General features: G+C 43.7%; 2 protein-coding genes across 4 annotated transcripts in view; both read right to left on the bottom strand.

The window, feature by feature from the left end:
* skib (v-ski avian sarcoma viral oncogene homolog b) overlaps positions 1-17,946 on the bottom strand; it is a 29,814-nt gene extending 11,868 nt beyond the window's left edge. The window contains exon 1 of one of the 2 annotated variants that reach the window (XM_029503107.1): positions 16,654-17,946. In XM_029503107.1, coding sequence (XP_029358967.1) covers positions 16,654-17,547 — 894 coding nt within the window. In that variant the 5' untranslated portion in view covers positions 17,548-17,946. The remainder of the gene's footprint in view (positions 1-16,653) is intronic. The other variant, XM_029503108.1, reaches the window with a different exon arrangement.
* Positions 17,947-19,180: 1,234 nt separating this feature from the next.
* On the bottom strand, positions 19,181-25,898 carry tmem51b (transmembrane protein 51b). 2 transcript variants are annotated; one of them, XM_029501345.1, is made up of 3 exons: positions 25,647-25,898; positions 20,975-21,439; positions 19,181-20,618 (listed from the first exon to the last, which is right to left on the bottom strand). In XM_029501345.1, exons 2-3 carry the CDS (start codon positions 21,385-21,387, stop codon positions 20,165-20,167), a joined length of 867 nt encoding a protein of 288 aa, XP_029357205.1. In that variant the 5' UTR covers positions 21,388-21,439; positions 25,647-25,898; the 3' UTR covers positions 19,181-20,164. The 2 variants fall into 2 exon arrangements, with proteins under 2 accessions (XP_029357205.1, XP_029357204.1); XM_029501344.1 differs by having other exon boundaries at positions 20,975-21,401.
* Positions 25,899-26,580: the final 682 nt, after the last annotated feature.

Below are 26,580 nucleotides of genomic sequence, written 5' to 3'. Positions count from 1 at the left end.
TCAGGACAGTGTGCACTGTGCTTCTTGCTGTTAGCATGAAGCCCCTCTGCTCTACAGCAAGACAGAAAGTCCAGTGTCTGACTGGCTGAGTTTTAATCCCACAGATTAATACTAATGCCACGGGAAAGAAGGCAGAAAGGCGATTAAAATGTCACTGGATAACCTCTCCCAAACCCAAACAGTAACAACTCAGAATACACAGACCATTATATCATTGCAGTACCTGGTACTAGACAACTCCTCCTGCCTCCCTCACAGGGCAGAGACGGCGAGGACGCCAGGACAGGAGGAGCGGCAAAGCAACTGCACAAGGGCTGTTAACAAGAGGTTGAGCTCACTGGGTCTAGACCTCCACTGTCTGAGAGAATGACGGGCCAGATGGGCAGTCAGATCTACACATTAACAATAAGTACAGGGGATTAACGAGTCCACCATTGTTCCTAATAGCTCCTGACCCATCAACTCATATGACACTGAATTTTATCAGTAAACAATTATTAATGCATGTTGTTGTAATGCTTAACTCTTTCTGACAGTTTGTTCAAACAGCACTTGATGTTGTCTCATTAAATACTCTAGGGCTGAAAATGATTTATTATTTCCACCATCTAGCCATCTATCAATTATTTTTTAGATAAATGCAATCATTTGATCAACCGATATAGTATAGAAAGTAGTGATAAATGTGATCACAATTTCGCAGCGGAAATGCATCAAACAGTCCATATTTGCTACTTATATATTATATTACTACCGTGATGAATAATGCAATCTTTTAAAAGTTGGAAATGGGAAAAAAAAAACTAACACTTTGCATGAACAATGACTAGTTCATTCATTCTGACAGTTATTATTAGCTTTCTTGTTGTTTTTGTCAATCAACTAATCAATAGAGAAATCATTACAGCTCCTAACTAGACCTCCTCTTTGTTTCTATATCTTGAAGACAAACATTCAGTGAAATAGTTTGAGCAAACCTATTACTTCAAATGATTTAATTTCGGTAATGATAATTATCAGCACAGTAACAGGCAGCTAATTTCAGCGACATCAGGAACAGCCCTGCAACCAATGAGGACAGGATATTTTTCTTTAATGGTAAAACGGCCCACCAGTCAGCTGAGCTGTGGTTTGCGCCATCATGCCTTCACAGTAAGATGAGCCACACGACCACGTGCCATCTGAACAGCCAGCGGAGAGGTGGGCAGGTGGCAGGTTTATTTGGAAAGATGAAAATGGGATGAATACCAGAGGTTAAGAGGTGTGAGGGGACAGGACAGGGGGGGTGTCGGGAGGGAATTTAGGCAAGGAGGCCATAAAATCTGTGAGAGGGTGAGGTGAAGTCAGGGTCACTGCTCACTCAGGGTCCCATGTGATGTCATTTCACAACATAGTATACGTCCTGAGAAACTGCTCAGGAGCTAATTGGCTGAACTGAGGTAATAAATCTTTCTGAAATTTATAGATATCGCTCTGGCCATTTTGTTGAAATGCTGCCTTCCTGGTCACCAGGTAAAAAAAAAAAAAAAGGGGGGGGGGGGCAAATCTCCAGCACTTATTTTCAGTCAAACAATAAAAATACTATTTAGGTTAACACGCATTTTTGCATTTTTAGCACAACCAGAGCGCTGCACAATTTGAAAAGGCTAACAGGCCCATTCAGACGTGAACAGTAAGAATAGAAGTCCTCATATTAAAAAGAAACAATGAGCCTTGACGCAACTGAGGAGGAAAAAAAAAAAGCCAGAGGGTTTTTATACATGTTCCACCAATTATGTCAACACATTTTTAAAAGTACACTGGGAGTTTCTTCCTCTGAAAATGTTCTGCTCCCTCTGCAGAGCAACAGTAAGATTCAAATGTTCGGGGGTGTCATGGCACTAGTATGTGTATACAGTAATATCTGACAGAGATCAAATAGCATTTCACTTGTTTCCACTTGTTCAAGGAATTGTCTGTAAGGGAAATAGGGGATAAAACACCCACAACATCCGTTCCTAAGATCACACATTCCATCCTTAAACACTGGTTTTGTTTCCCTCCTCTGTTCGTAGGAAAACATATCTGCTTACAGAAGTAATTGGGCGAGAGGGCTCAAGCCTTGCAGCTTCCATAAAATGAATACAAGCACTCTAAAATGGAGGGCTGAAAGGGGCGGGTGGTGGACCGCAGCACCTCATGAATTCTGCAATTTGCCGTCTGTTTCTTGACTCTGAAAAATTCTTGGAAATGTCTTTTCCTGGATGATTTTATTGCACAAGAGCCTGTGTTTTTCTCCATGGCAACCACATAACAGTAGAGCTCAACTAAGCTCTGACTCAACAAACAGAACTCCACAAAATACCCATTTCAACGCCAGGGTTTTCCCCCCCTCGCCCAGCTTTCCTGCAAACTCTGCCCGAGACGGCTTTAAAACGGAGGCTGAATGATCGCACTGACCATGAATGAAGACACATGCTGGGATGAATCAGGACTCACATGTGACATGCTACAGAAGGTATGTGCAGGGAAATGACCTTCCCGGCCCCTGCTGAGGCTCAGGTGCTGCGTTGGATTTTTTTTTTTTTTTTTTTCTGAACCAGAGCCATCACATGTACAGTACAGTAGGACAGGCAGCAGCTGGGTACTGTTAACCTGGGGGAGCCGTGCTTAAAGCAACAGCAGGTTCAGAACAAATACACCGGACAGAGCATTACATAAAAGTCTGTCTCTCTCTTGGAGGGCTAAGTTGCAAGGACGCAGGCACTTTGAGACCCTAATGTAGCCGCTAAAGGGAAGGCAGGCCAGGGATTAGTGTTGCAGGCAGACATAGGCCTGAAAGGAGGGCATGATGTGTGTAAATATATAATCTCCACGGCCTTTCCCCGGACCTCAAATCTCTGAGACCTGCAAGCTGGATGCTGATAACATGACTTGCAACAGACAAATTACAGAGAGCGCTGCCAAAAATGCGAACCAGGTTGTGCCACAAATAAGATTAAAACTCACTATTAGTTGTTAACAACATGCCACTCTGTATTTCTCTATTCGTGTTTTATGAAGTCACTTCTTTTTTTCGTGGCTGTCATTTGCTATAAAGACATAGTTCTTGGAAGGAGTCCGAAGGAGTCCTCACCCTCCAACCACCTGTCCTTGAATCATACTCATCACTTAGCACGCCAGGAGAGGATTTAGTTCACTGCCTTCTCATTGGAGAACCGTCCACCTTCTTGTCTTGACTAGTTAAGGCCATTTCTAAGGAAACAGGACATGTCTGCTAAACTGTAACTTAAGACAACAGTGAGCTCGGCTGGAGTTTCAGCTGCCTTTGAGCAGCTGTAGGCCTGTTAGCGTGTGTGTGGTTTTTCTCTCGGTCTCATAAGACTTTGAGTGGCTTCACCCTTGCAAAAACACAGAATCAAACAAAATTATCCTTTATTTGTTGCATATAAGGTCATTGCAAAGGGGCATGGGAGCCTGCCAACTTCTCTCTTTGCCTCTCCCGCACTCCCCATCTACCTCGTAGTGAGCACAGAGGAGTATGCCACAGGGAGGGGAGGCCCTACACAGGAACTCAATAATAACTTTCAGCAGTCTAGCCAGGAGGCTGGAAGCCCAGACTGCGGCTGTTCCCTCCTGTCTTTGTTCCTCCCTCCGCACAGCCCCACGCTCCTCCCTTCAACCCCCCTCCTCCTGCTGGCCTGTGTCTGCTCCACAGGACTGATGCATTCTGCAGACAGGCCAGCGCTCTTAAAGAGACACAGACCACATTTTTATCCCCTGAATCACTGCAGTGGACGGAACCACTAGAGCAAAAGTAGAGTCCCTCATTTCCAGCCCCTCAAACAAGGGCCAGGGCTTTATTTCACTCCTTTTCCTAACACTTGAGACACTGTCATGATGCAAAATGCGAGTGAATGAACAGACCAGTGGGTAAGTATGTTGAGAGGCTCTCAGTGAACCTCCGGCTGGAGTCTTTCACAGTGGCCGCCTTTGAAGGTGCCTTTGATGCTGTCTCCAAAGTTTGCCAAGTGCAATCAATGTAGGTATATTTAATACTATTATCATGATAATTTTTGGCAACACTACCATAAGCCTAACAATATGGATTTTGAAATGGCAATAATTCCTTTGTGTGTGCAACGATATAAACTGCTTCCAGATCACACACTGGAATCTGCCTCAGGGAAGCAAAGAAACCAGGGCTGCGATAAGCAGTTATTTCTATTATTGATAATTGATTAATGCATTTGATCAAAAAAAAAAAGCCCCAAGAAACAAAACAAGAAATAATCTATTGCTATTTACAAGCGCCAAAGCTAGAGATTAATCAAATATTAAAACAACCGTCAATATCATTTCTATTGAGCAACTACCATCGAGTTATTACACCTCTACTTGTTGTGTTGAAAAAAATCTCTGCCCCTGTTCCTCCTGTTTTATTACCTGAACAGATCATAAACCATCTAAACAGTGTGTGACTGAGGAGGGCCATGTTGAGCTCCATACCACAGCAAGGAAATGATTAAAAATTTAATAGAGTTGAGTGACACAGAAACCTACAAGGGCGTGCCTGCCAAACACGCTCATTCTTTAGCTGTCAGCACTTTTCTTCCCTTCATATACAAACTGGGTCTGTAAACTGGCAGGTCACGATAACAATATTTTGCATTATGTATATATACATATATTCATGTAATGCATTTACTCTTATTTTACTCTTATTTTTTCAGCATGAAAGATCTTATTATGAACATCAAATATGGTTTCACAAGGTTAATGTGAGTTTTACTGAGCCACGAGGCAACCTTCTATGATCTAAATGTCCTGAAGGTTCCTTAAGGGTTAACAAATCTCAGCTGCAGAATAACAAAAGATGAAATCTCTATGGGAGGTATCAGTGCCAGAGTCAGCAAAGCAGCATAGTCCTCTGAAATGATAACCCCATTCTGGAAAACCTATAACGCTGAGCGTCCAGCTTCAGATGGACCATACAGCTCAGGCTCTTAAAAACTGGGGAAGAAATCTTCCAGCCGAACATAACTGAGACTCTCAGGAGGGTCTTCATCCGAGAAATCACCATGAGAATCTCGCTGGCTAAAAAACTCCAGTATTTTCATGGCTTGTCAATATTTTCATTCCCACTTAAGTCAAATGTGCAAGCAAAATAAAGGCACCACCTGACTGTGAGACAGTCCTCTGGACGAAGAGAGAGAGAGGCTGGAGCTGCAGACATACAAAACAACTTTGTTCCTTACACCGCGGTGTAGACAGCGCTTTGAGAGTGACACATAGCCCAAGCAACACCAAGCCATTGAATCACCAGTGTTTACGCAGCCACATAATTCTGCACCATCTGTAGGACTCAGGTCTGATCTGCACAGCATAACAAGCTGACGGCAACACAACAAGAGAGGACCCACAAACACACACACACACACAGCGACAGCCTTTAAAAATAAATAAATAAATAAATAAATAAATAAATAAAATATATATATATAGCAAGCTCATTAAATGATGAGGAAGCATCCTAGCCCAGAACATATCTATATTCAAAACGGTGATAACAGCTTCTCCGTGACGTCCTCTTCCTTGCCCTCGAACTCTGAACCAACCGTCACCTCCTTCACCTTACAAGGCAGATGCAGGGTGAAAAAAAGGCAATGAACTTCTGACCTGTCATTCAGACTGTAGAGGAAGCTTTGCAGCTCGGGGGCAACCAGAGTGCACCATCTACTCTGTCTCTCCCACCCCTCAGTGTCTCACCCTGCCATCCCATAAACCCCCACTAAAAACCTCCTGCTCCCCCTTTTATGGCTGCCAGATGGTGGGGAGGCCTCCTTGCCTCTGGACTTGCCTCTCTAGTCTAGTAAAACCAGTTGACCTCAGCAACATAAAAACTGCTATTTATGAAAAGGCTTGGAACAAAACACACAAACATCCTGCCACCGAAACAATCAAATGCCATCTCATCTCCCAAAGAGCCTATTTACAAGATGAGAGCAGGACAGCAGGGACAGCGGTGGAAGCGGTGTACCCCTGCGCTGGGGCGCTTGTTGAAGTCCAGATGTACTGACTACACCCAGGTACATTTTTTTTTCTGCATAAAGGGGTTTTATTTGCGTGCCTTGGGTGTGAGCGCAGGACTTTGGCAGTGTCTAAATTTCTCCCTGAGAAACGGAAAAGCAAAACAAACAGAGCCGTCTGCATTCAGGTCGAAGCTAAACCGCAGAACCACAGTCTGGCCTGCGGTTCACAACATTCTGTTCCAGCGCTGACTTCACCTAAAACAAACACTCTCAAGACCCGTTCACCTCAGCCAGAGGGAGAGGAATCTGAGAAAAAAATTTAGATTTGAACTCCATTAACAAATCCCCTCTCTCACGCTGCTACTTCACTGAACCAATGTTTTTGCCAAGAACTGGGTGAAATCTTTTCACTCACTTTCCACTTGTGTGGGAGTTGTGCCCTTTGACAGCATGCTCGGAGAGAGTCCAAGGTTTGAGAGCGTGCAGAGTTGGGTGGGAAAGAGGGTTAAAAGGCCAAAGATTGTCTTGTTATAAAAGAATGACCCAATCAATAGCTTCCTTTTTACTGCAAATCAATTTAAGTGATTATCTGCTCTTCCAATAACAACTTTCTTCTCCTTCTGCTCACCTCAGATGGCCCTCCCTTTTTTTTCCTTTCCTTTATTTGCTCTACCGGTTGGAATCTACCATTTATGTTCTGCAATTCAACCTGACCTCCAGGCAACCCCTGGCATGGCTACCTAAGCCATTAGGGTAGCTGTGGCTCTGGGTTATTAGTGTGATAAAAGTTTACTGTTCCTCCAGCCACTCTGCATGGCTGCTGTTTAACGCATCTGAGGAACAAGTCTATGGGACCATTCACGCACCAGATTGGCCATGAGGGCATTTGGCCAGTAGGCCAGCACACACCTCAGGGTGAAATATTTAATCCAGACTAGTGACAAAGGCCTTGAAGGCAGCTAACAGAAAGCAAGAAGCACTGAGCAAACCAGCCTCCACACAAGTCAGGATGATGAATCAAAGTAGAGCATCCCCTGTGCGTTGGCTTTGTGCAAATATGTAGACAAGAGGGCTTATGGGGGTGGTGGTTGTCTGTGCTATGTTTTCTCCTGTGCGGCAGAAGTTGTGGGCAGCCGAGCTAACTGCAGCCTCAGCACTTCTCTCCATATTCTCCTGTTTCAAGCCAAGAGAGAGAACAAAGACAGAGAGCTAAGCTGCTGCAGAGGTAATGAGGACAGAGCCATGCTGCACAGGAGTGTGTGCCCTCAATAATGAGTACTGCTGCAGTCTATGATGGAGTCCTGTTGGAGAGCAGGAGGAGAAATCCATGCAACCACTCTGCCTGTAGTCTGCCCACAGACGGCAGTAACTGACTGCCTGCAGCCCACCCCTTTTTACACTGCAGCTCTGTCTACCACAAAATGGAAACCACAGTGTGACTGGAATTTCCTGGGAGACACACTGAAATCCATGTCGAGACGATGTAAAACTCCATCAAAAACTTTATTCCATTGAGCTAAAGCATCGAAATGTTCTTATCTGCAAAAGATGACAAAGATAATTGTGGTTCAACTTTACAAGGAAAAAAAGAGTTTAATTCAAACAATGTAAAAAAAAAAAAAAAGCTTCCATAAAAAGCAGTCAATGTGATTTATACGACGCTGATGCTAAAAATGCACTGTTAAGTTATCAGGCAGGATGTGTCAGATGGGAGAGAGAAGTTGACAAACACTGTGAGCTATAGTGTGAAGTGTGCAAAGACAGAAAGGCTCAGTGGGGCACAGAAATGAAGAAATCCACATCATTACTAAAGGAGAATCCCAATTAAACTTGAGGACACGCCTTTTAACCGGAGCATCCAAACTTTGTACCCAACTTTCCAGTTCTTCAGTTGGAATCAATAATAGGATGACTGAGGAAAAAACGGATGAATGGCAGAACTTTACAGCAAAACTTGGAACAGAGGTTTAACATGCCTTCTGAAATTAATATCCCAAATATATTTACTGTATTCCTGTAAGCTCAAACAATGCCCCCTTTTTTTTACAGTGTCACGAATGACACGTTTAACAGAGAACATCTAAAACTGTGCAGTACAAAAGGAAAAAAAAATGAATGAAAAACAACTCATTATAATAAGGGTAACATTATTTACCCCAAATGTCTTTAATTTGAACGTTCAGAGGCTTTTCACAGAAAGGCTGTTTTGGCAGCTCTTGGCTATAAAGCTGTGTCAGTGCTGGTCCATGCCAGCCCCACCCCATTAAGGCTGAACCCTGCACATCATGTGTTTCCACTTTACCGATAGGGTGGAAATGACCTCAACGCAGTAAAAGATGACAGGGGTGCTAGCGCTGTTCACCAGATGTGTGCAGAAAGAAAAGAAAAAGAGGAGGAGAAGGCGGAGGAAGGGGAGAGAAAACCATTCGCCTGAAGAATTTACTGCAAACCCCTGAGGAGCCCTGTGATTGAGGGTTCAAGTCAAGCTCCAGAGGTTCCTGGTATATCTCAGCAGCACTCAGGGAGCACATACCCCTCTGGCCTGGCCAGACACAGAACTGCACACGCACACACATACAGTACACATGCACACACACACAATCATACATCCCCAAAAACCCCACTGTCATTCCACTGCACCTGCTTGCAACACAAAAGCCACATCCTCCCACTGTGTCCGGCCAAGCTCATTTATCCCATTTAGTACAGCCTGCACCACAACAAAGGCAAAGAAATTAAGGGAGCTGCGTTGATGATAGGGTGACTAATCTCTTTGGAGGGACTCATTATATCAGCAGCCTGTACAGTTGAGCAACTGAAAGGGCTGAATTAAATATGGACATGCAGAGATGGGCGTCTTTGTCAAGATGAGTGCACCAACAATGTCCTGTTATTACCTCTGGAATAATTCATACATTCCATATGGAGCAGATGCCCCAACCTGACCCTAATCTTTGCATTTGATTTAACATATTCAACTGATAAGAGGTCAAAAGTGAATTGATTATCTCTAAAGTATGTTTGTTTTGTGCAACATTTTAGCATTCAAAACTGTCATGCAATTTTCATATTTTTTCTCTCTTGAGTAAAGGGCTTCATCAGCTGGTCTAAGGTCATATGACCTTGCACTTAAACTCATACTCCTGTGCAACAGATTAGGCCTCTTGGGACCAAAAGAAGAGGTGATTACTTATTTTTTGATCATAATCTGAAAAGCAGCTTGACATTTTTGAGATGATGTACGTACTAGATCTTCTCTTGACTTTGGGCATATACTGCTTAAGACACAGGGCTTATAATAGTCCCCTCATTATAGGATCAAGGGAGGGCCTGCTCTATTTCAAGGCATGGCTGTCTTTGTCTGTGCTTGCGACTGGCTGGAAATAAAGCCAGACGCTTGTCAAATCTACAAGCACAGAGTGGCAGGTGGCCCTGCTGGGCAGGCGGCAGGACAAGTACTGTCCAGGGCAACCCTACAACTATTAGACACCTGCAAAAAGCGTGTGTGTGTGTGTGTGTGTGTGTGTATGAGCAGCATGTGAGCAATTTTTCCCCATCTGTATGCCTGTCTTTATAAATGTAAACGCTGTTGTATTGACGCAGAGAGTAGAAGGAGAGAGCAGGGTGGGGCAGGTGGCTAACTCTTTAGCAGGATGCATTTGCAGATATATGGCGCACTCCACTTATGAATGAAGTAGTAAACAAGACTAATAAGGTCAAAGATGGAAAAAGGTCCACCTGACCAGATGACTCTGTGGCAAAGAGTGACCATGGCGGACTCCCCCCCCCCCACCCGCCTCACTGCAAGAGAGTCTTCTTGGACAGCTGTGCTGAATTCATTTGATACGGGTGCCTGCTGACAATGCTGCATTGCTCCATCTCTGTAAGAAAGCATGTCGAGCTGGTCTGAAGAGCACACAGGGGCTTGCAGCTTTTCACCAAATGATTGTTCTGCTACATATCTCAAAGCTGTGACCCCTGTGAAAATGAAGCTACGGGAAATAAAAGGCGTTGGGAGCTGGTTAGCTCAGTGTGCTACAGTGCGTACAGATTATCAGAGGATCAGATTTTGAGATGCAATGGCCTGACGACAAAGCAGATACATGGCATGATAGGTGTAATAGCACACAGCAACACAGGAGAGAGTGGAAAATGTGGATCCCACTTATTTGTTCATTTAGTGGGCTCTTGAAGCAAGCCAGGAGAAGGAAATAGAGGCTGGTTATGAGGTCACTCTGACAAAGTAGCAAAACCTCTCCATATCTATCTATCTATCTACTTACCTACCTATCTAACTATCATCCAAAAAAGAACATTAAAGATGGATGACGAGAGAGACAAGCAGCTCTCACACCCCTGGAACAGCACAGTGATAAATGTGTGGCGTATGTAGGCCAGTCTGAATACAGACTGATACAGCATGTGCTCACTACAGTGGAGGTGGAGATCTAAGTATAATGCAGTGTGAGGGGGAGTGCAGTAGGAGATTTCAGTGGAGGAGAGGAGGAGAGCCGGTGTGTGTGTGTGTGTGTGTGTGTGTGTGTGTGTGTGTGTGTGTGTGTGTGTGTGTGTGTGTGTGTGTGTGTCCTACAGGGTTGAGGAGGTGTCAAATGGAAGAGGTGAGTGATGGTGGCAGGGCAGAGGAGGTGTCAGACAAGGAGGTCTTAGTGATGAAGAGCTTTAAACTAGTGTTGCTGCGTACTGACCTGGGGGAGATGTTTGTGTGTGTGTGATGCAGAGTGGAGGAGGAGTTGGAGGAAGGAAAGCAGTAGCAGGAGGTGGAGGAGGAGAGACTTGTCAAGTCACTGCGTGGAGGTCACAATGAAAGAGGGTGGGCAGTGAATGGAGGGGGCTGAGGTCTGTGTACTGTAAGAGGTCTATGAACTGTAGGTCTGTGCATATGTGTGTGCGTGTGTGTCTGTGTGTCTGTTCTGGCGCGCTTCTTTGAGCCCACAAGCCAGAGAGCATGAAGTTCTTATTTAGCACAGGAAGAGCAGCTCTGCTTAGCAACCACAACCGCCCTCCAATCACAAGCGTATGGAGCAGCCTCCAACTAAGGATGAGTCCTTTCTGAAAGCGTGGGGAGTTAGTCTGACAGAGGCCTCCAAATGTTGAGGTACACACCTGCCCACACACACAAACGTACACAAAACAGGTCTGTAATGTGAACTATTTCTATGAGATTGAGCTCTGAGCTTTTCTATCCCCGACGGTCAAAGACAAATGCACATTAACCCCCCGGTGTGTCTCCTCTGTTTTGCCATCTTCTTAACTCAGCAGAGAATCCAAAGTGAATCTAAACCATCCTAATCCCAAAATAAATTATGCATATCCCTGAAACATTCATTCTGCTTTTTTTGCAGCCACGGACAGCGTCGTGCAGCAACTTGGCACCACACCAGTTGCAAATGAACCAATAGCGACCACAATTGTAATCTGCCGGCCATCAAAAAAAGGAAGCATGAACAAGATTTGGACAAATGCAGTCTGAACACTGAGCAGTCTGTTTGGTTTAACTGTGTGCGCTAATCCTCCTGATAGCTTTGGAGGTGGTTGGTGGGCGGATTGTAGGCGAGAGCAGCATGCCGATTTGTCATATGGCACCAGCAGGGCCTACTTCTGCTCTGGCTGGAGCTCCATTACCACATCTCCAATGTGGTCCAACAGTTGTGTAGCTTAGAATTGTGGGTGATTATGGAGAGAGAGAGATAAAATTTAAGGTAATGAATACCGCAGTTCTGCTTAAGTCCTTGGCCTCTAACGTTGCATCAGAGAAGCACTTTAATTGTTACGTACAACTGATCTGTTGGTTTCTCCATGTAACATGGAACATACTCTCTGCAGTATTCATGCTCCAATTACAAAACTCCAGAGGGACTGGTTATAAATCGTAAAGATGCTCTGAGCGCGCCAGACAAGGAGAGAGTCCATGGCCGTCAGTCTGGCTGTGTTTCCTGAAGATGCTGTCCAGAGAAGATGACAGTTGTGATGTGCACTGTGGTCTCTGCATTCCAGGAGTTATGTAGGATTATCAGACTTTAAACCCCCCTGACTGCAGCAGATTAGTAGCTCAGCCAGCAGCAGATGCAGACTCCAGGATTTCCTGTCTCTGCACCAGATGGGCCTGACTCTTAATCACAGAGCTGGAAATCAGGAGGTGATCGAGGAGGAATTGATGATGATTGTAGAATAGCACTAACCCAATACAGGCATCTGTTCTGCCACTAACGGACCAACTGACTGACGGACTGGCTTGTTGACTACAGTCACAGCCAGTCCTCATCTCCTCCCTCATCTCGTCTTCACTGATCAACACTAATCATCCTCTTCCTTCACTCCATGAATTACAGTCTTTCACATGTTAGCTCGCTGCTGTATCGTTGAGGTTTAGAGAGACGTGAAGCAAAACATCATCCATTTAAAATAATCACCGATAGAAACAACGCTTTATATTGCCATGTATTACATTGGAATATGTTAGAAATTGCTGTTGTTTGGTTTAAATATTTATATCGGTGCACAAAGTTAAGTGTTAACACGTCTTTTCCAACTCAGACTTGCGCCATTACTATCCTGCCTTCAGTTACTTCTTTAGACCAAAAGTCTTTCTTATTTACATATCATACATGTGCCTGTGTGTCATATCATGTACATAACTTTTATATACCACTTTGGTTCGGATTTAAGGTTTTACTGTTGACAGATTTTTTTTTATGTTTAATATTTGTAAAGGTGTAATTATCAGCTACATAAATCAAATGAATCATTATCAATTATTTGTCTCTTTTGGACATAGATAAATAAAACTGAAAGTATGAGTCTACCAAACCTCGAAGACTAATTGCTTTTCCAATAAATTGTCTGTGTAACTATCTTAGGGTAACATCTCATATGTATCGGTGTCTTTGCAGAGGAATACTAGTCTTTGATGAAAAGTCTGTCCATAGTGTGAAGAGGTATGATGATTTTCTGATCATCACACACACACACACACACACACACATATGTATCGATAACTGATTTCATTTGATTTTAAACCAAGCCTGATTAATTTGGGCAAAATGGCAATAAAAAAAGAACAATAATAATGAGTACTCCTCCAGTCCTGCATCTATCAGACATGCAGACACCACTACAGGCTCCAATCTGTCTTTAAACACATGGAGCCCAGGAAACCAGTGACAAGGCAAATTCACAAGCATGGATTTCCCACCCTGAGAGAGGCTGGAGGTTACAGACCTATCCACACAGCACCCAAAGAAACAAGGCACAAACAAAGTGAAATGGCTGCACTTCACAGCCTCTGAAAGCCCAGCTCTCAAACAAAGGAGGCGGCAGGTCTTTAGTACACATCACCCATGACAGAACCCCAGCTGACACCCTTTTAACATGGGGTCAGCCTCGCCAGAATGGAGGCCACAACCCCTGGGAGCTCCTGAAACCCCTTTTGCCTTGACACGGCGTCCCTGCTTTGGCCACAAAGCTCCATCCAGTAGTCACTGCAAAGAAGTGTTGATGGACTTTTTGGGGGGCTGGTCAGCAGGGAGTTGGGTGCTCAGAGAAGGGGGGAGGACTCAGCTGACTGCTCTCAAAGGAGCTATATTTCCAAGTTTGGTATAAATGAGAGAAGGTGAATTACAGCCAAGCTGCAAACTACTAAAGATGTGGATCTGCTGCTTCTACTGAGAACAACTTGATGTTTATCTGGGTGATGTGGGTGGGTTGCATCTTAGCTGGCTGGGTCAAAGCTGGGCAGACAGACCCATCAAGGACCAAAGAGATGCACCATGTCAGCTTTCAGGGCTTCCCAGAGGTCAGCAGACAGATGGGAATGGAAATGAGCCGGCAGTGAGCTCATTTTAATCTGGCTTGCACAGCTGATCCAGTCATTACACTCGCCTGTTTACATGCAAACACACTCATATTCTTGCAGTACATAAAGACACCCACATACACACAGCTACCTGGTAAGGAAAGATATGGAGAGATGTTTTTCATTTAATCATTCATTTTTAATAACAGCTAATAACCAAAAACACACAACCCTTCATCCTTTGACGCACACTTGATTGCTTTGCTCCAGGTTTGAGGCTAATTTCATCATGCGAGGAGAACAATGGGATGAGAAATAGCATAAATTGGCCTCAGTTGAATGGCTTTAATATCCATTCCATTAAGAAAGGCTTCCACAGTTCTCCAGAGCCTCCTTTTGCTCAGTACTCAGTCAGATGACTGATTGCATTGCCCTCACTTCTTAGGGATTTTATTTATTTATTTAGATAGTTAACGCTCAAGTATTTCAAGACTTGGGCTTAAAAACAAGTTTTTGCAATTCCAATCCTCTTTCTTGGAGATTTTCATGCTAATCAAAAAGTTACCATTTGAATTATTACACGCAAGGTTCAACACAATTGAGCAAGTAATTTGAATTAATTTTTTTTTGGCAGTGTGTCTATTGTTGTGGTCCTTTAGATCTCAAATGAACTACAATTCTAAAATCACTGCGTTTTATCAGAAATGCAGATGCAGTTGAAAGTGTCTGTTATCTGTCCACTGTATGTCCCTACGTCCTTTATCAGACAGCCATCTGGCCAGTGGACTGGACACAAGGGCATGTGATTGGATGGTGTGAAAAGAATGGGGGAAGGCTGGGTCAGTGTCTTTGGGGGAAAGGTCAGGGGTCACGGCCCTTTGACAACACATGTCAAGGCCTGGCTCACACACCCTGCATCTTCTGAATGAGATTGTCTGCAGCCTCCTCTCAGCAATCTGCCCTCATCTGCACATTAGGTAAAGGGCTAAATGACCAAATGTTGGATTTGATGCAAAACAGACACAATGATTCACTGGTCTCATTCCTTCCTCTGATCCGGCTTCTGCTTTTGTGAGGAGGCTGGGGCTTTTCCATAAATGACTTACTATGTTTCACATCTGAATTTACAGATAAGCATTACAAACTGGAATAAATCTAAATCATACTTAATCTCTCCAAAAAGCTTGGCTTCAGAACTACTCCACAATAAAACATATGCCCCATCAAGATTAATCGTCTCCGCATCGTCTCCATGCTGCGCTCTATCTGCTCCAACCACCAGGTACAGTCGATGAGGTGGGAGTCTAGACATGATACAGGCAGAGGAGGTAACCTTTGAGGCTCCCACTTATTAATAAAACACTCTGACATCAGAAGGAGGCTGAGGCAGACTGATAACATTGAGTTTTTGTTTCATGGGTAAGCTGAGCCAAGCGCAGGTCTGCGAGCCCCCGTCCGGCCTTTCAGCAGCTTGGCCTGTCAGGCTGATGTATGGGAGAGCGCTGGTGTTCAGCTCCCCGAGGACCAGGCCTGTCTGCTAACTGGGACACGACTGACAGTGAACCACAGCAAGCACGCACTGCCCCCCACCCTTTCACTACACTCCCTCCATGATGCTCAGGCCATGTGTGTATCACACGGGCAGTGCGGAACACACCATTTTGAGAAAATGCATAACTCACAAGTGATACATCAAGACCTGCTGGCTGGAGTTAGGATTAAATTAAATGCAGGTGCAAGTGTGTGTGGTTTTTTGGGGGGGGGGGGGTTTGGTGGTTTAGCACAGACAGACATTCCTTGTTGTACAAAGAGTTTTTCAGGGGTCTGTCCGGTTCTTGAGGAAACATGATATAAATCAGCTGTGGATGCTGCATTCAAGCAGAGCACTTACATTTCTTAATCAACAGACAACATTAACGCCGAACCTCATCTCTTTTGACACCTGCCCTCGCGCCCTCTTTGTAGAAAACAGCAACATTTCTGGAGGATTGTGTTTTTTTTTAAGAGTACTGAGATTTCCCTGTGAGACATCTCCTGGCTCCTGTTCATGATGGAGCAGAGTAGTACCATGGTGATGCATACTGAGATGTCCACTCATTAGCAGAGTCCCACACAACAGCTGCTCTGTGACGTACGAACAGCCACCTCGTCTCCTGGCCCTTTGTCAATACTAAACATCTCCAAACCAAGCAAGGAGCGCTGAAGGCTACACACACACACACACACACACACACATTTCCATTTCCCCAGTCTCATTAAACTCTTATCCCCTTCCCCACCTCATAGCACCATAATGGCCTCCCCTCCCCTCACCTCTCAGTCTAATAAAATATATCATCGGGACTCCATCTATCATAATGCAGATGCCCTTGGGTAACCCTGGAGGGGGGTAGATAAGGAGGTTTTAAAGGATGGAAAGGATGCTCAGGGGTGTTAGCTGAGGCTGAGAGGCTTCACTGTCACCTTTTTCAGACATATATGAGGCGCACGTGGGTGTATATGAGTGGTTTCATGGTGCAGAAATAGAAGGGGGTGCATACAGAAAGTGTGGTGACATCTGATTTGCCTTATAATTCTGTTGGAAGTGTCAAGTAAGAGTGGCGACACTTGCAAAAGATAAGCCACAGAGAGTCAATCGGAGCACATAGAGCACACAGAGGCAGGCCTAATGAGAAGGAAGCCTTTCCAAAATGAATGTTAATGAATGCAGATGTTGTAGCAGGCCCGGGGCTGTTGAAATATCCTCATATACAAACAAACAAGACTGTAGCATTCTTCAAAGAGAAAATGAGTGATGATTAATAACAAGATGAAACACAAAAGACTTACTCTGCAAGATTTACTGGACAGCTTGCCCGTCAGATCATATTTTCCTTTTAACTCTTTAAGCAGCTGCTCCAGATGACTCTTCTCCTCTTTTCCGGTGTATTCCGGGTCTAGGAGCACGTAAGCCCGCCAGTTGGCGGAGTCGAAGCCCCAGTGGACTGTTCTGTTCTCCAGTCTCTTGTGACTGTGGACCACAAACTTGTGGGGTGGGAACATGAGTCTGCAGTCCATGCACTGGATGCAGGCGGCGCTGGGACCGGCGTACAGTTCCGGGACAAACAAGCCTTTGCATCTGCCGAAACATTCGTGGTAGACTTTGAAGCTCTCCTCGGTTCGCTCCAACTCCAGGGAGCCCAACTCCTTGTTGCAGTGAGGGGGGTACGTACCGCCGTAGATGAGCGCGTTGCAGAGGCGCTCGGCATCCGTCTGTGTGATGAGCCCGCAGGACGGAGCCGAGAAGGGCAGGATCCCGACCACTTTGAGGATCTCCAGCTGGTCCGCCGTGCACCGGGAGCAGTAGATGTGCAGGTCGTCGCACACCGAGTTGATCTGCTGGAGGGAGAAGTCTCTCAGGACGCTGTTGAGGATCTGCGGCAGACACAGACGTTTCTCGCCGCCGACCACGAAGCAGGAGATGGGCTCCCGCTCCAGGACCGTCTCGCACCTCTCCGTGGACCGGTCGGACGGGATGAAAAGTGGACCGGACATCACCGGCGGTGTCTGCGCCGGCAGGGTGAGCATGAGCTCGGCGGATTTTCCATCCTTACCGAAGAGCGAATCCTGGTGCCACCGGGCGGAGAAGGCGGCCGGTCCGCCGAGGGAGCGCATGGAACTCAGATGAAACTGCTTCAGAGTTTGCTGAAGTCCGGGATGGGGCTGAAAGCTCGTACCCTCCATGTTGTAGCCGATCGGAAAAGGATAGTTCAAAACTCAAAAATGAAAGCTGAATTGGATTTATCGGGTAGGGCGTCCTCAGCATCCGGCCACTCGCTCAAGAAGGCGCATTTCCATGTCACCGGAGAAGCTTCCGAGCGCGTCCATTCAGAAAAACGAAGGCTGCTGAATTCATAGGGGCAGTTCCTGTATAGGCAGACGCAATTAAAGTCAAAAAGTCTGAGATTCGAAAGTCGTGTTATCCAAAACAATCACCGGTTACTGTGTTTCTATGCGCTCCTGCGGTTTTACGCACTCCTGTGTGCGCCCGAAATATGTCTCGTCTGTTCTCTCTGGCGTTTCCTCAGTCTGTCTCCCCTCTCACTCAATGTGTGAGTCTCTCTCTCTCTCTCTCTCTCTCTCTCTCTCTCTCTCTCTTTCCCTCTCTCTCGCCCTCTCTGTTTGTTTGTGTCTGGTTCAGTCATTGAATCCCAGCCAGGAATGTGACTGACTCCCCGGGCTGGCTCTTCCCTCAGCCAGCTGTTCCTCCCTCCGCTACATGGCAGCTGCACAGAAAAAAAAAAAAAAAAAAACTCTGAACCGAGGCGAGGGCGGAGATTAGGAAAATATAGGCTAGTTAAAGCTGGAAATGTAAAAATAAACTTTGCCACTCCAAATGTTTAAACCTGGCGGATAAGTATCGTTTTCTTTTTGTAGAAAAAAAAAAAAAAAAACAGCAACTTTGTCTTAAAAATGGAAATTTAAAATGAGATTATCTGCTGAAGGTCAGTTGAAACACGCAGCAGCCTGATGAAGAATACTGTTTGATGTGTCCAGTGGAAAGCAGCAGAGCAGCATACATTTCTTCAAGTACACTTCATCTATGAACATTTCCTACCTACTCCACTGAGCTGACAAATTTTCTGAAAATTAAAAACAAAAGATGCTGATCATGCAAAGTCATTGGTCAAACTATCCAACAACACACAAAGCTAAACAAGCTTCGCCTTCATTAACATTAAAATTAAAACTGCACATCCATGCATAAACTTTAATAATCTGATTTTGATATAATGTTTAATTGTATCACTCATGAAGGAATTCTGCATTGCATACTTTTACCTCTTTTATGGGGTGGTGCACTTTTGCCCCAATATTACTTGCTACTTTAGGTGAAATATCAGAATACTCATGAAAGCATGGTGCCGTAACTACCTTAATAGTAGGATAAACGCCACAATTTTAGTGCTTACACACAAAATAAAAGCTATGTATTACTGATGGATGTATAGAAATGTATTTATTTTAATAATTAGTTCACTACTGTGAACTAATATATATATTATTACACCCATAAAACAATGATTTCTTGTTAGGACTTAAAATAAGTTATCTTCACAATGTGGTACAAAATGCATATCGTGAAGATAACTAGTTAATATTAACTATTCATTATTGAATTTAACATCTTCACATTGTTATTTCTTTATTCAATTCAAATGCAAGAATATCGGAGAAAGGATTACTGACCAGCTTCCCTTCTCCTCAGTCTTGTACCGTTTTCACCCACTGGAGGTCACTATGATGCGAGCACTGTGGCAACTGTTGGAGGGTTTGTCATGGCGACGAAATACAGAAAAAGAATAAAGCAAACATCCACAGTTAAGATTTTATTAACTGAAAAGTACAAAGACAATATTTACCTTCTTAAAAATTTATAATAACTCTACTGATCTGAAAGCATGCAAATAGCACAAATCCAAAAATGCAGCTATAACTTATTTGTGTGCTTGAATGGCACCAGCAGTGGTTAAATCTGTCTTTAGTGTGGATCAACTAGTAATTAAAGATGATGTCATTTTCACTGTTGATGTGGTTCTTGAAGAAAAATGAAAACATTTATTCAGCACTTAAAAAAAAAAAAAAAAAAAACGCACATTAAAACCTAGTTAAAGGGTTTTCCACTTTTAAGCACATCTAAAAAATTTAGTTACCAATATTACATCCCTTGTGAAATTATTCAGTAGTTACTGTTCCAAAGAATACTTTTTTTTCTTCTCAATATCTGTATCAAAATGTCATATGAAGCAGTTTGTTTAAGACAAGGCATTAAAAAAAACATTCAGGAAGTGTCAAAGTTTTTGGCTTCAGTGCATTTTCAGTTACAAATCGCAGAAAAGTGCTGCAGCTGATATTTGCTATACTACATAAAAACTACCCTTTGCCCCTTTGAATCACAAGATATTGGTTTGGAATTTTCCATTCCTGAACAGACTAAAAATACCACAAAAGTAATAATTAAATTTGAAAAACGGATTAGAATTGGCTATTAAATAAAATGTAGTCACCGTTTAATATTGGACATTAGTTATAGCAGAAAGATCCATTCACACAGACCACTATTGCGGAATAAATACACCAATCACAAGCTACACTGATAAAGAACACGAGATTCTCTTCAAATATTCTTATTTAGGAGAGCGTCTGCACAGACTCCATTGCACTGTTTGCAGCCACAGTTAACCTACTTAATACCAACATTGAAAATGTGCTTTCCAAAAATGTCATCATTAGTTAATTTAGCACAGAGATATTTTTATTCATGAGGAACATGGGAGATGAGCAACATAAGGGAGAGCTCCTACTGTAATTCAGGCATCTTATTTTCATATTGCGGCGGTGGAGTGATGGGTTCAATGTTGACTGGATTCTGCGTAGGGCTGCGGATTTGCAGACGGAAGTCCTTCAGGTGCAGTTTGTCTGATTTGATCCTCCTCACTCGCAGGGGCCGCAGTAAACGGCTGGCCCGGCTGCTGCTGCGGGTTGGCAGGCTGGGGTGTGATGTGAGGCCAGGGTGGTCGGCCTGGGGCTCAGCAGCAGGTGGAGCGGGAGCTGGTTCTGGATCATTAAGAGGGGTGTCTTCGCTGGGATTGTTCGTGGGCTCGGTTCCCTCGTTCTCCACAGCTGCTATGATGTCCTCATAGGACGGCAGCTGGGAGGTGCTCTGGCGAAGGTTACTCTGACGGACGGGGTAGTCGCCGCTGCCAACAACCTCCTCATAGCTTGGCACATTGTATGTAGTTGAGTCAGGAGCTCTGGAAAAGGATGTAAGAGGTGATCCCCAGGGAGAAAGCATCATGTGGGAATTTATCAAGACTTTCTGCTCCATGAAACCGAGCCTTATATCAGCTCATGTGTGAACTCTTATTTCCTGATTTTTTTCCCCCACTTACCATGTGCATAGTGTATATGAGAATGTAACATCTTTCAAATGATTTTGCAGGAGGTAATGTTTGTTGGAACATTAAAAAAAAATTTGGGAGGAAGTACAACCAAAATGCTCCCAAGTGAAGAATTTTCAAATATTAGAGTGAAATGTCTTCTTAATATATGGGCCATAATGGCAGTGATAAAAACAGCTTAAAAATAGTGTAAACAGTAAATCACTCACTCTTCTCCAGGCACACGTTCCATGAAAGGGGCTACAACTGGGTCTGACTGGTTTCTGGTGGTATTTGCTCTCCTTTTGCTCCTCACACCGAGGAAAATGGACAAGAGCAGCATGGCTACTCCAACTCCAACCAGCACCATGGCCACTGTTGAAGACTTTGTGTCGTTTTTGTCCTCGTCATCACCATCCCCGCTGTCAATATCTGTGGTTGTGTTGCCAGATAGAGAAGAGGAGCCACTTGAGGCCCCTCCATCCATGGGTATCACAGTCCACACAATCATGACAACGCCCAGGGCAATGAGCCCGACTCCCAGGGCGCACAGGGCATAATGTGCGCCTGAGCTGGAGCCCTCTGAGTTGGAAGATCTGTTGGAACGGTTGTTGCCGCCACATATACTCCGATTGGAACACATCCCTGATGGGCAAACTGCAACAGAGGTGCCCACCAACACAATGATTACGAAACTGGAGACAAGGAATCACAAACAGATCAGAACTTGAAATCTGCGGTTCTGCAAATGCCTAAATTCATTTTGAGTAATGCAATCAGACAAAGATGTGTTATGCCCTTGCTGTCTTGCTATACTTTATTGGTTGCTATGCCAACTCTTAGAGAACGAGGAGATTATTTCCTTCTGGTGCCTTTTTTGTGTGGTCGACTTGCCTACAACCATGGAATCATACTACCCTTGACAGAGTATAATAATGGTGTCAAACTGCAGGAGCCACCTTGTGGCTCTATTAAACATGATGATAAAAAAATCTTGGGAGGAAAAGAGTGAATGGATCTCAAGATGAAGACATAGTTTAAAAGTAGTCAGCAAAACAGCACCCAGAGTCACGTGGAGGATTCATTAACAGCACATGGCTCGTGTAGCTGACAGTTCAAACACAAACTCAAAGAGCGTTCATTCTCCAACACTTCCCCTTCCTGCCAATTCGCTGCTGCTAAAGAAAATCAACTTCTTCCCCCATTTCATTGTGGTTGCAAACTCTGACAGTGTTTGAGTCAAATTTCCTCAGATTGGCTCCATAGTAGTGTCACATGAGCAGAACTACACTACCAAACTAAAAGTGGATTCACTGCGGCAAGGAATGGCTGAAATACACAGAGGGAGTCCAACATGAAATTTGGAATGATTATTTGGACTGTTTAGGTGATAATTCTGCCTGTAACCGTTAAAATGACTGAATTTATGATTTGCATACTGACTGAAAGAGATCTGCGGTGAAAAAAACGGGTTATGAGAATACAAGTGCAGTGGGACGTTGACACGTGTCCCAACATGACAGACACAAACCGGTGAAACAGAGAGGAATGACTCACACCTGAGGAATGGGGTTACAGAAATGGTCATGTATTACATGAGTACAGTAGAACATCCATTACGAAAAATACAGTTTAACACGATGGTCGCGGCCAACTTATAAAATTACACACAGACAACCTATTAAGAATAACACCCTGTAAATGAATACGTCTATATTGCTACATGCTTGCTGGCAGTCTGAGATGAGATGTTTCATTTAGCCGTTCTTTGTAGTGAGCTGTACTCCACTTTCATGCTCTGTTAAAAGCTGAAACAACTGGTTTACTTTTTGGCCACTTGAGGGCAACAGAACCAACACATCAAGTTAACATGTCATCACCTATTGTATGATTAACTTCACCTATTGTATGATTTACACGTTTACCCCAATTCTCTGTAGGTCGGATACAATAGGAGGACCCATTCACACCGTTACTCTGACATTTAAACTCTTAAATTTATGAATACAATTATAATCTATATAAAGCTAAGGCTGTTTTAAATAAAAAAAAACAAAAACTACTTTTTATTAGGTTCATCAAACTGGGGCAAGAGACCATTTTTTCTTAAAATGAAGTCTTACAATAAGACAGTGGGATATGACCTTTGTTTTTTTTCCCCCCAGCCTGTCACCCTTGAAAGCAAAGCCAACCCGTGACCTATTGTCACGGGTTCTATATGTCCGTGAGCTCTGAGGAGTTAGTTCGAGGGTGGTTATTTTTTTTCTCTTGTTTTATGTGCATTTGCCTTTTTTCCTGTACAAAGAAAAGAAACATCAACAAAATGTAGTGTCAAACAATCACATCTCTTCCTCTGCCTAGTGTGATTGTTTGCCATGATGGGAGCTGCTACTTTAAAACATTACCGACTGCCTCATCATAAAATATATTCTATAGGAGGTGAAACACGAACTATAAGCATGACAAAGAATTTGGAAACACGTTCACATAACAACATCCTTCAGAAAGTATCCATTAAGAAAAAAAAAAAAAAAAAAAGAGGAGATTGCAGCCTAAAAGCAGTGTGTGTGTTAAAATGCTGGTTGGAAACGCTATTCAGGCTATTGTGTGCCGTTCATAAAATGCTTCAGAGCTCCCTGAGGTGTTGGTGTGAAGAAAATAGTCTTTGTGCTGCTGCTGCACTACCAGGCAGGATGGAGCCCTCCTCATAATGGCCAAACTAATTTGCTGTATCACAATACACAACCTTGTGAGCAATGGGAGAAGGAAACATATTCCTCTCTTTAACTACACACTATGCACACACATAGTTTTGTTTGGTTATTTTTTACGACCCCATCGACAAACAGGGACAAGACGAATCCAAAGCTAATAATGTTAGGCAACGCCTATTAAAAGCATTTGGTTATATTTATGGCTTTTTTTAAAAATGCTTGCTCTGTAAAGCTATGTTCATCTGCCCAGACGTGGAACAAATCAAACTGTTAAAATGCTGAAGCTGTTTTTTTCCTCCCAGGATTGTTCAACGCCAAATTTTTCACATCAGGACAGAATTTTGTGTAAACTTTTGTGTACCTGAGGGCAAATGTCAGACGTGACACGGATGACAAATAACTTACCCTTTGCTTATAAAGGCAAGAAATATGCTATTTAGATGCAATTTGAACACATTAGCCAAGTTTAATTCTGCCTCTGGTCGAAGGTGGTTCAGAAAGCTTTAAATACCACCTCAATTTTTTTTTTCACAAGCTGTGTGTTACAGTAACCTTAGCGTGTGTACATTTTCGTTAACCGTGTTACGTTTCTTTGATGAGAAATGTCAAAAACACAACAAAGTTAGCACAGTTTATACACCGATTAGCCTCCACGCTTAGATATCACCTGTGTCTCTGCCTTAAGGGGAGGACACAATGACTGTCTTCACGCCTTGAGTGATTAACTTTTTATTTACGACTAAAAGGCTCAAGAATTCAAACATTTCAGCTGTGACCATTACTGCGATGATTAATCCAGTCCAACCCTTCATGCCGAGCACACCCTGCATTTTACTTTCTCTCCTGCCTGATGCAGAAATGATGGGATAGGCAAGGAGGGCTGAATGATGTTAATAGAGAGGTCCTGGATGCTGTGCATGCCTGACTAAAAAAAGCCCAGCAGTCATACAGAAAATAGGAGAAATATATGATCCTCACTCTGCTGAAAGATATTATTCATACACCAGCATCAGTGCATTTCTCCATAACCGCGAAGCAGGTGTTTCAATCTTTACTTCTCCTGCAGATGTTTAGCTCATATATTTTTCTGCTAGCACAGCTTTTTGCTGTCTAATGGCTCTTTGGCATTGAAATGAATGCACATTATGTCTGTGTTTAAAGCAGATGAGGCTCAGCACTTTGTGATACACCATTTTATCTGGTACACAGCTCCTTTAAAGGACCTCTGTTTATTCTGTAAATGGCCCCCCATAGTGATTGGCAAGTTTGAATTTTTGTCTCCTGAAATCACATCATGTTATGTTTCACAAAATTAGATTAATAAACGACTCCACCAACAGTGTTGAGTTTAACAGGTTCACAAAACTATCACACCTCCACAGAATCATGACAAGGTTCAACATCAACTGTACAGTGAGATTTGAGCAAATGCGGCCTGATCATGAGATATGGAGGGAAACGCCAAAGGAAGCAGGCACCTTTTACTGTGAGGGGACCTTTAGCTGAAACTGGTTTGTTTATTAGGTTTTGTGATACAAATCTAATTTCACCTCCAAATTTCCCCACAATCAGACAATTATCAATCAATATTCACGTTAATGTGGAGATATTGATTTCAGCCATATGGCTCTGCCTTTCAACACTCTCAGCAGCAAATAGTATGAAACTGTGGACTTAAACTAGAAGGGCGCATCGGTCTCAAAGTTTATGTGTCAGCTGAAGAATACAGTTCCTATGTAGCTATTATTATTAAAGTCTCCCTGGCTTTAGGGTAAGCATTTAGAGGCCCTTTTCTCAGTTACATTTCTCGGGCAGGGCAGAACCTCTCTGCTCTGCATGATCACCATCAGGGGCAAAATATGGTGACACGCTCTGTCATTTCATTCAGTCTTGGCCACTTCACTACCACATTTACTCACATCAGCGTTGAGCCCTGTGCAGGCCTAATGGACAGCATGCATGGGTGTGTCCTGGTTAACATCAGTGCGTTTCCCGTCCTGTGGAGAACACAGACCCTGCTGCCCTTTATAATCCTGACATTTGGCGTTTCATCGATGACTCGGGATTGGCACACGGAGGGGCGTTTCATTGTTTGCGGAGTGGGAAGGAGCCTTCACAGGAGCCTCAACTCTTCTCAGCAAACTGCTTTAAATGTCAGGTGAAACCGACGATCCGAGAGAGGCCTTACCTTTTCACCGCTCAGTGTCCGAGGACTTCCCTCCGCATCGGGGAGTCACCTGAAGCACACAGGTGTTTTCAGGAAGATCAGCGCCGAGGCGGAAACGGGAGCAAACAGCCGGCGCGTGGTTGAACGGAGGTTGGTTTCTTTTTCGGAGCCACGGCCCGGAGAAGTTCCTCCTAATGTTCACCTCCACAGGTAGCACAGTTGACGGGAACTTGGTTGAAGTTGCAGACGCAGTGAATCGTCGCCCGTACGGGCTGTAAGGTGAGTTCGTGGATGTCTCTCCCCGAGGTCCTAGTGCCGCTCAGGTACACTTCCTCCGGGGACACATCAGACCAGAGGGACAAGGACACGGCCGGAAACAGTCCCACTCAATAAATAACAGTCAAAGGCCAAAGGGCCATGGTCAGTGCTGTGCTGACCTGCTATTTCAAATTCAAAGTAATTTTCCAGCCCCAGTGTTTTAAAGATATTCTTTACTTTCAGCAAAACAAATAAATCCAATGAGTAAAATATTGAGTCCAATGTCATACTAAGCGATTGTTAAAAGTGGATTATTAACATTATTACGAAAATATGATTTTAAAAAGGAAAAGAGTTCCCTTTGTTTTTATGAGCCTTTATGTAAACTCAGAAAATGGTGGTCCTTAGAAATCAACTCATTTGGGCATTTTTTGCATTGCAAACGTTGTGTAATGTAAAGACAAACAGACTCAAGAACAGCTTTCGAAGACAAACAGACTCAAGAACAGACTCAAGAACAGCTTTTTTCCCAAAGCTGTAACTCTTCTTAACTCGGGCAGTCACTGAGTTTTCGCTGTGCACTGTATATATTGTAGATATGCTCTACATTTCTGATATTTTTATAGTTTCAGATATTTTACATTTCTGATATTCAGATGTCTCTACATTCAGATATCTTTCTAGTTTCGTTTCATTT

This window comes from Echeneis naucrates, chromosome 5 (genome assembly GCF_900963305.1).
Source record: "Echeneis naucrates chromosome 5, fEcheNa1.1, whole genome shotgun sequence".
Taxonomy (NCBI): Eukaryota; Metazoa; Chordata; class Actinopteri; order Carangiformes; family Echeneidae; genus Echeneis; species Echeneis naucrates.
This window is presented reverse-complemented; position numbering and strand designations above follow the sequence as displayed.

Coding starts and splice junctions, on each gene's coding strand:
- tmem51b (XM_029501345.1), bottom strand. CDS start 21,387: ATGTGTTCCAATCGGAGTATATGTGGCGGCAACAACCGTTCCAACAGA. Junction 20,619..20,974: donor GAACGTGTGCCTGGAGAAGA/GTGAGTGATTTA, acceptor ATCCTTTTCCAG/AGCTCCTGACTCAACTACAT.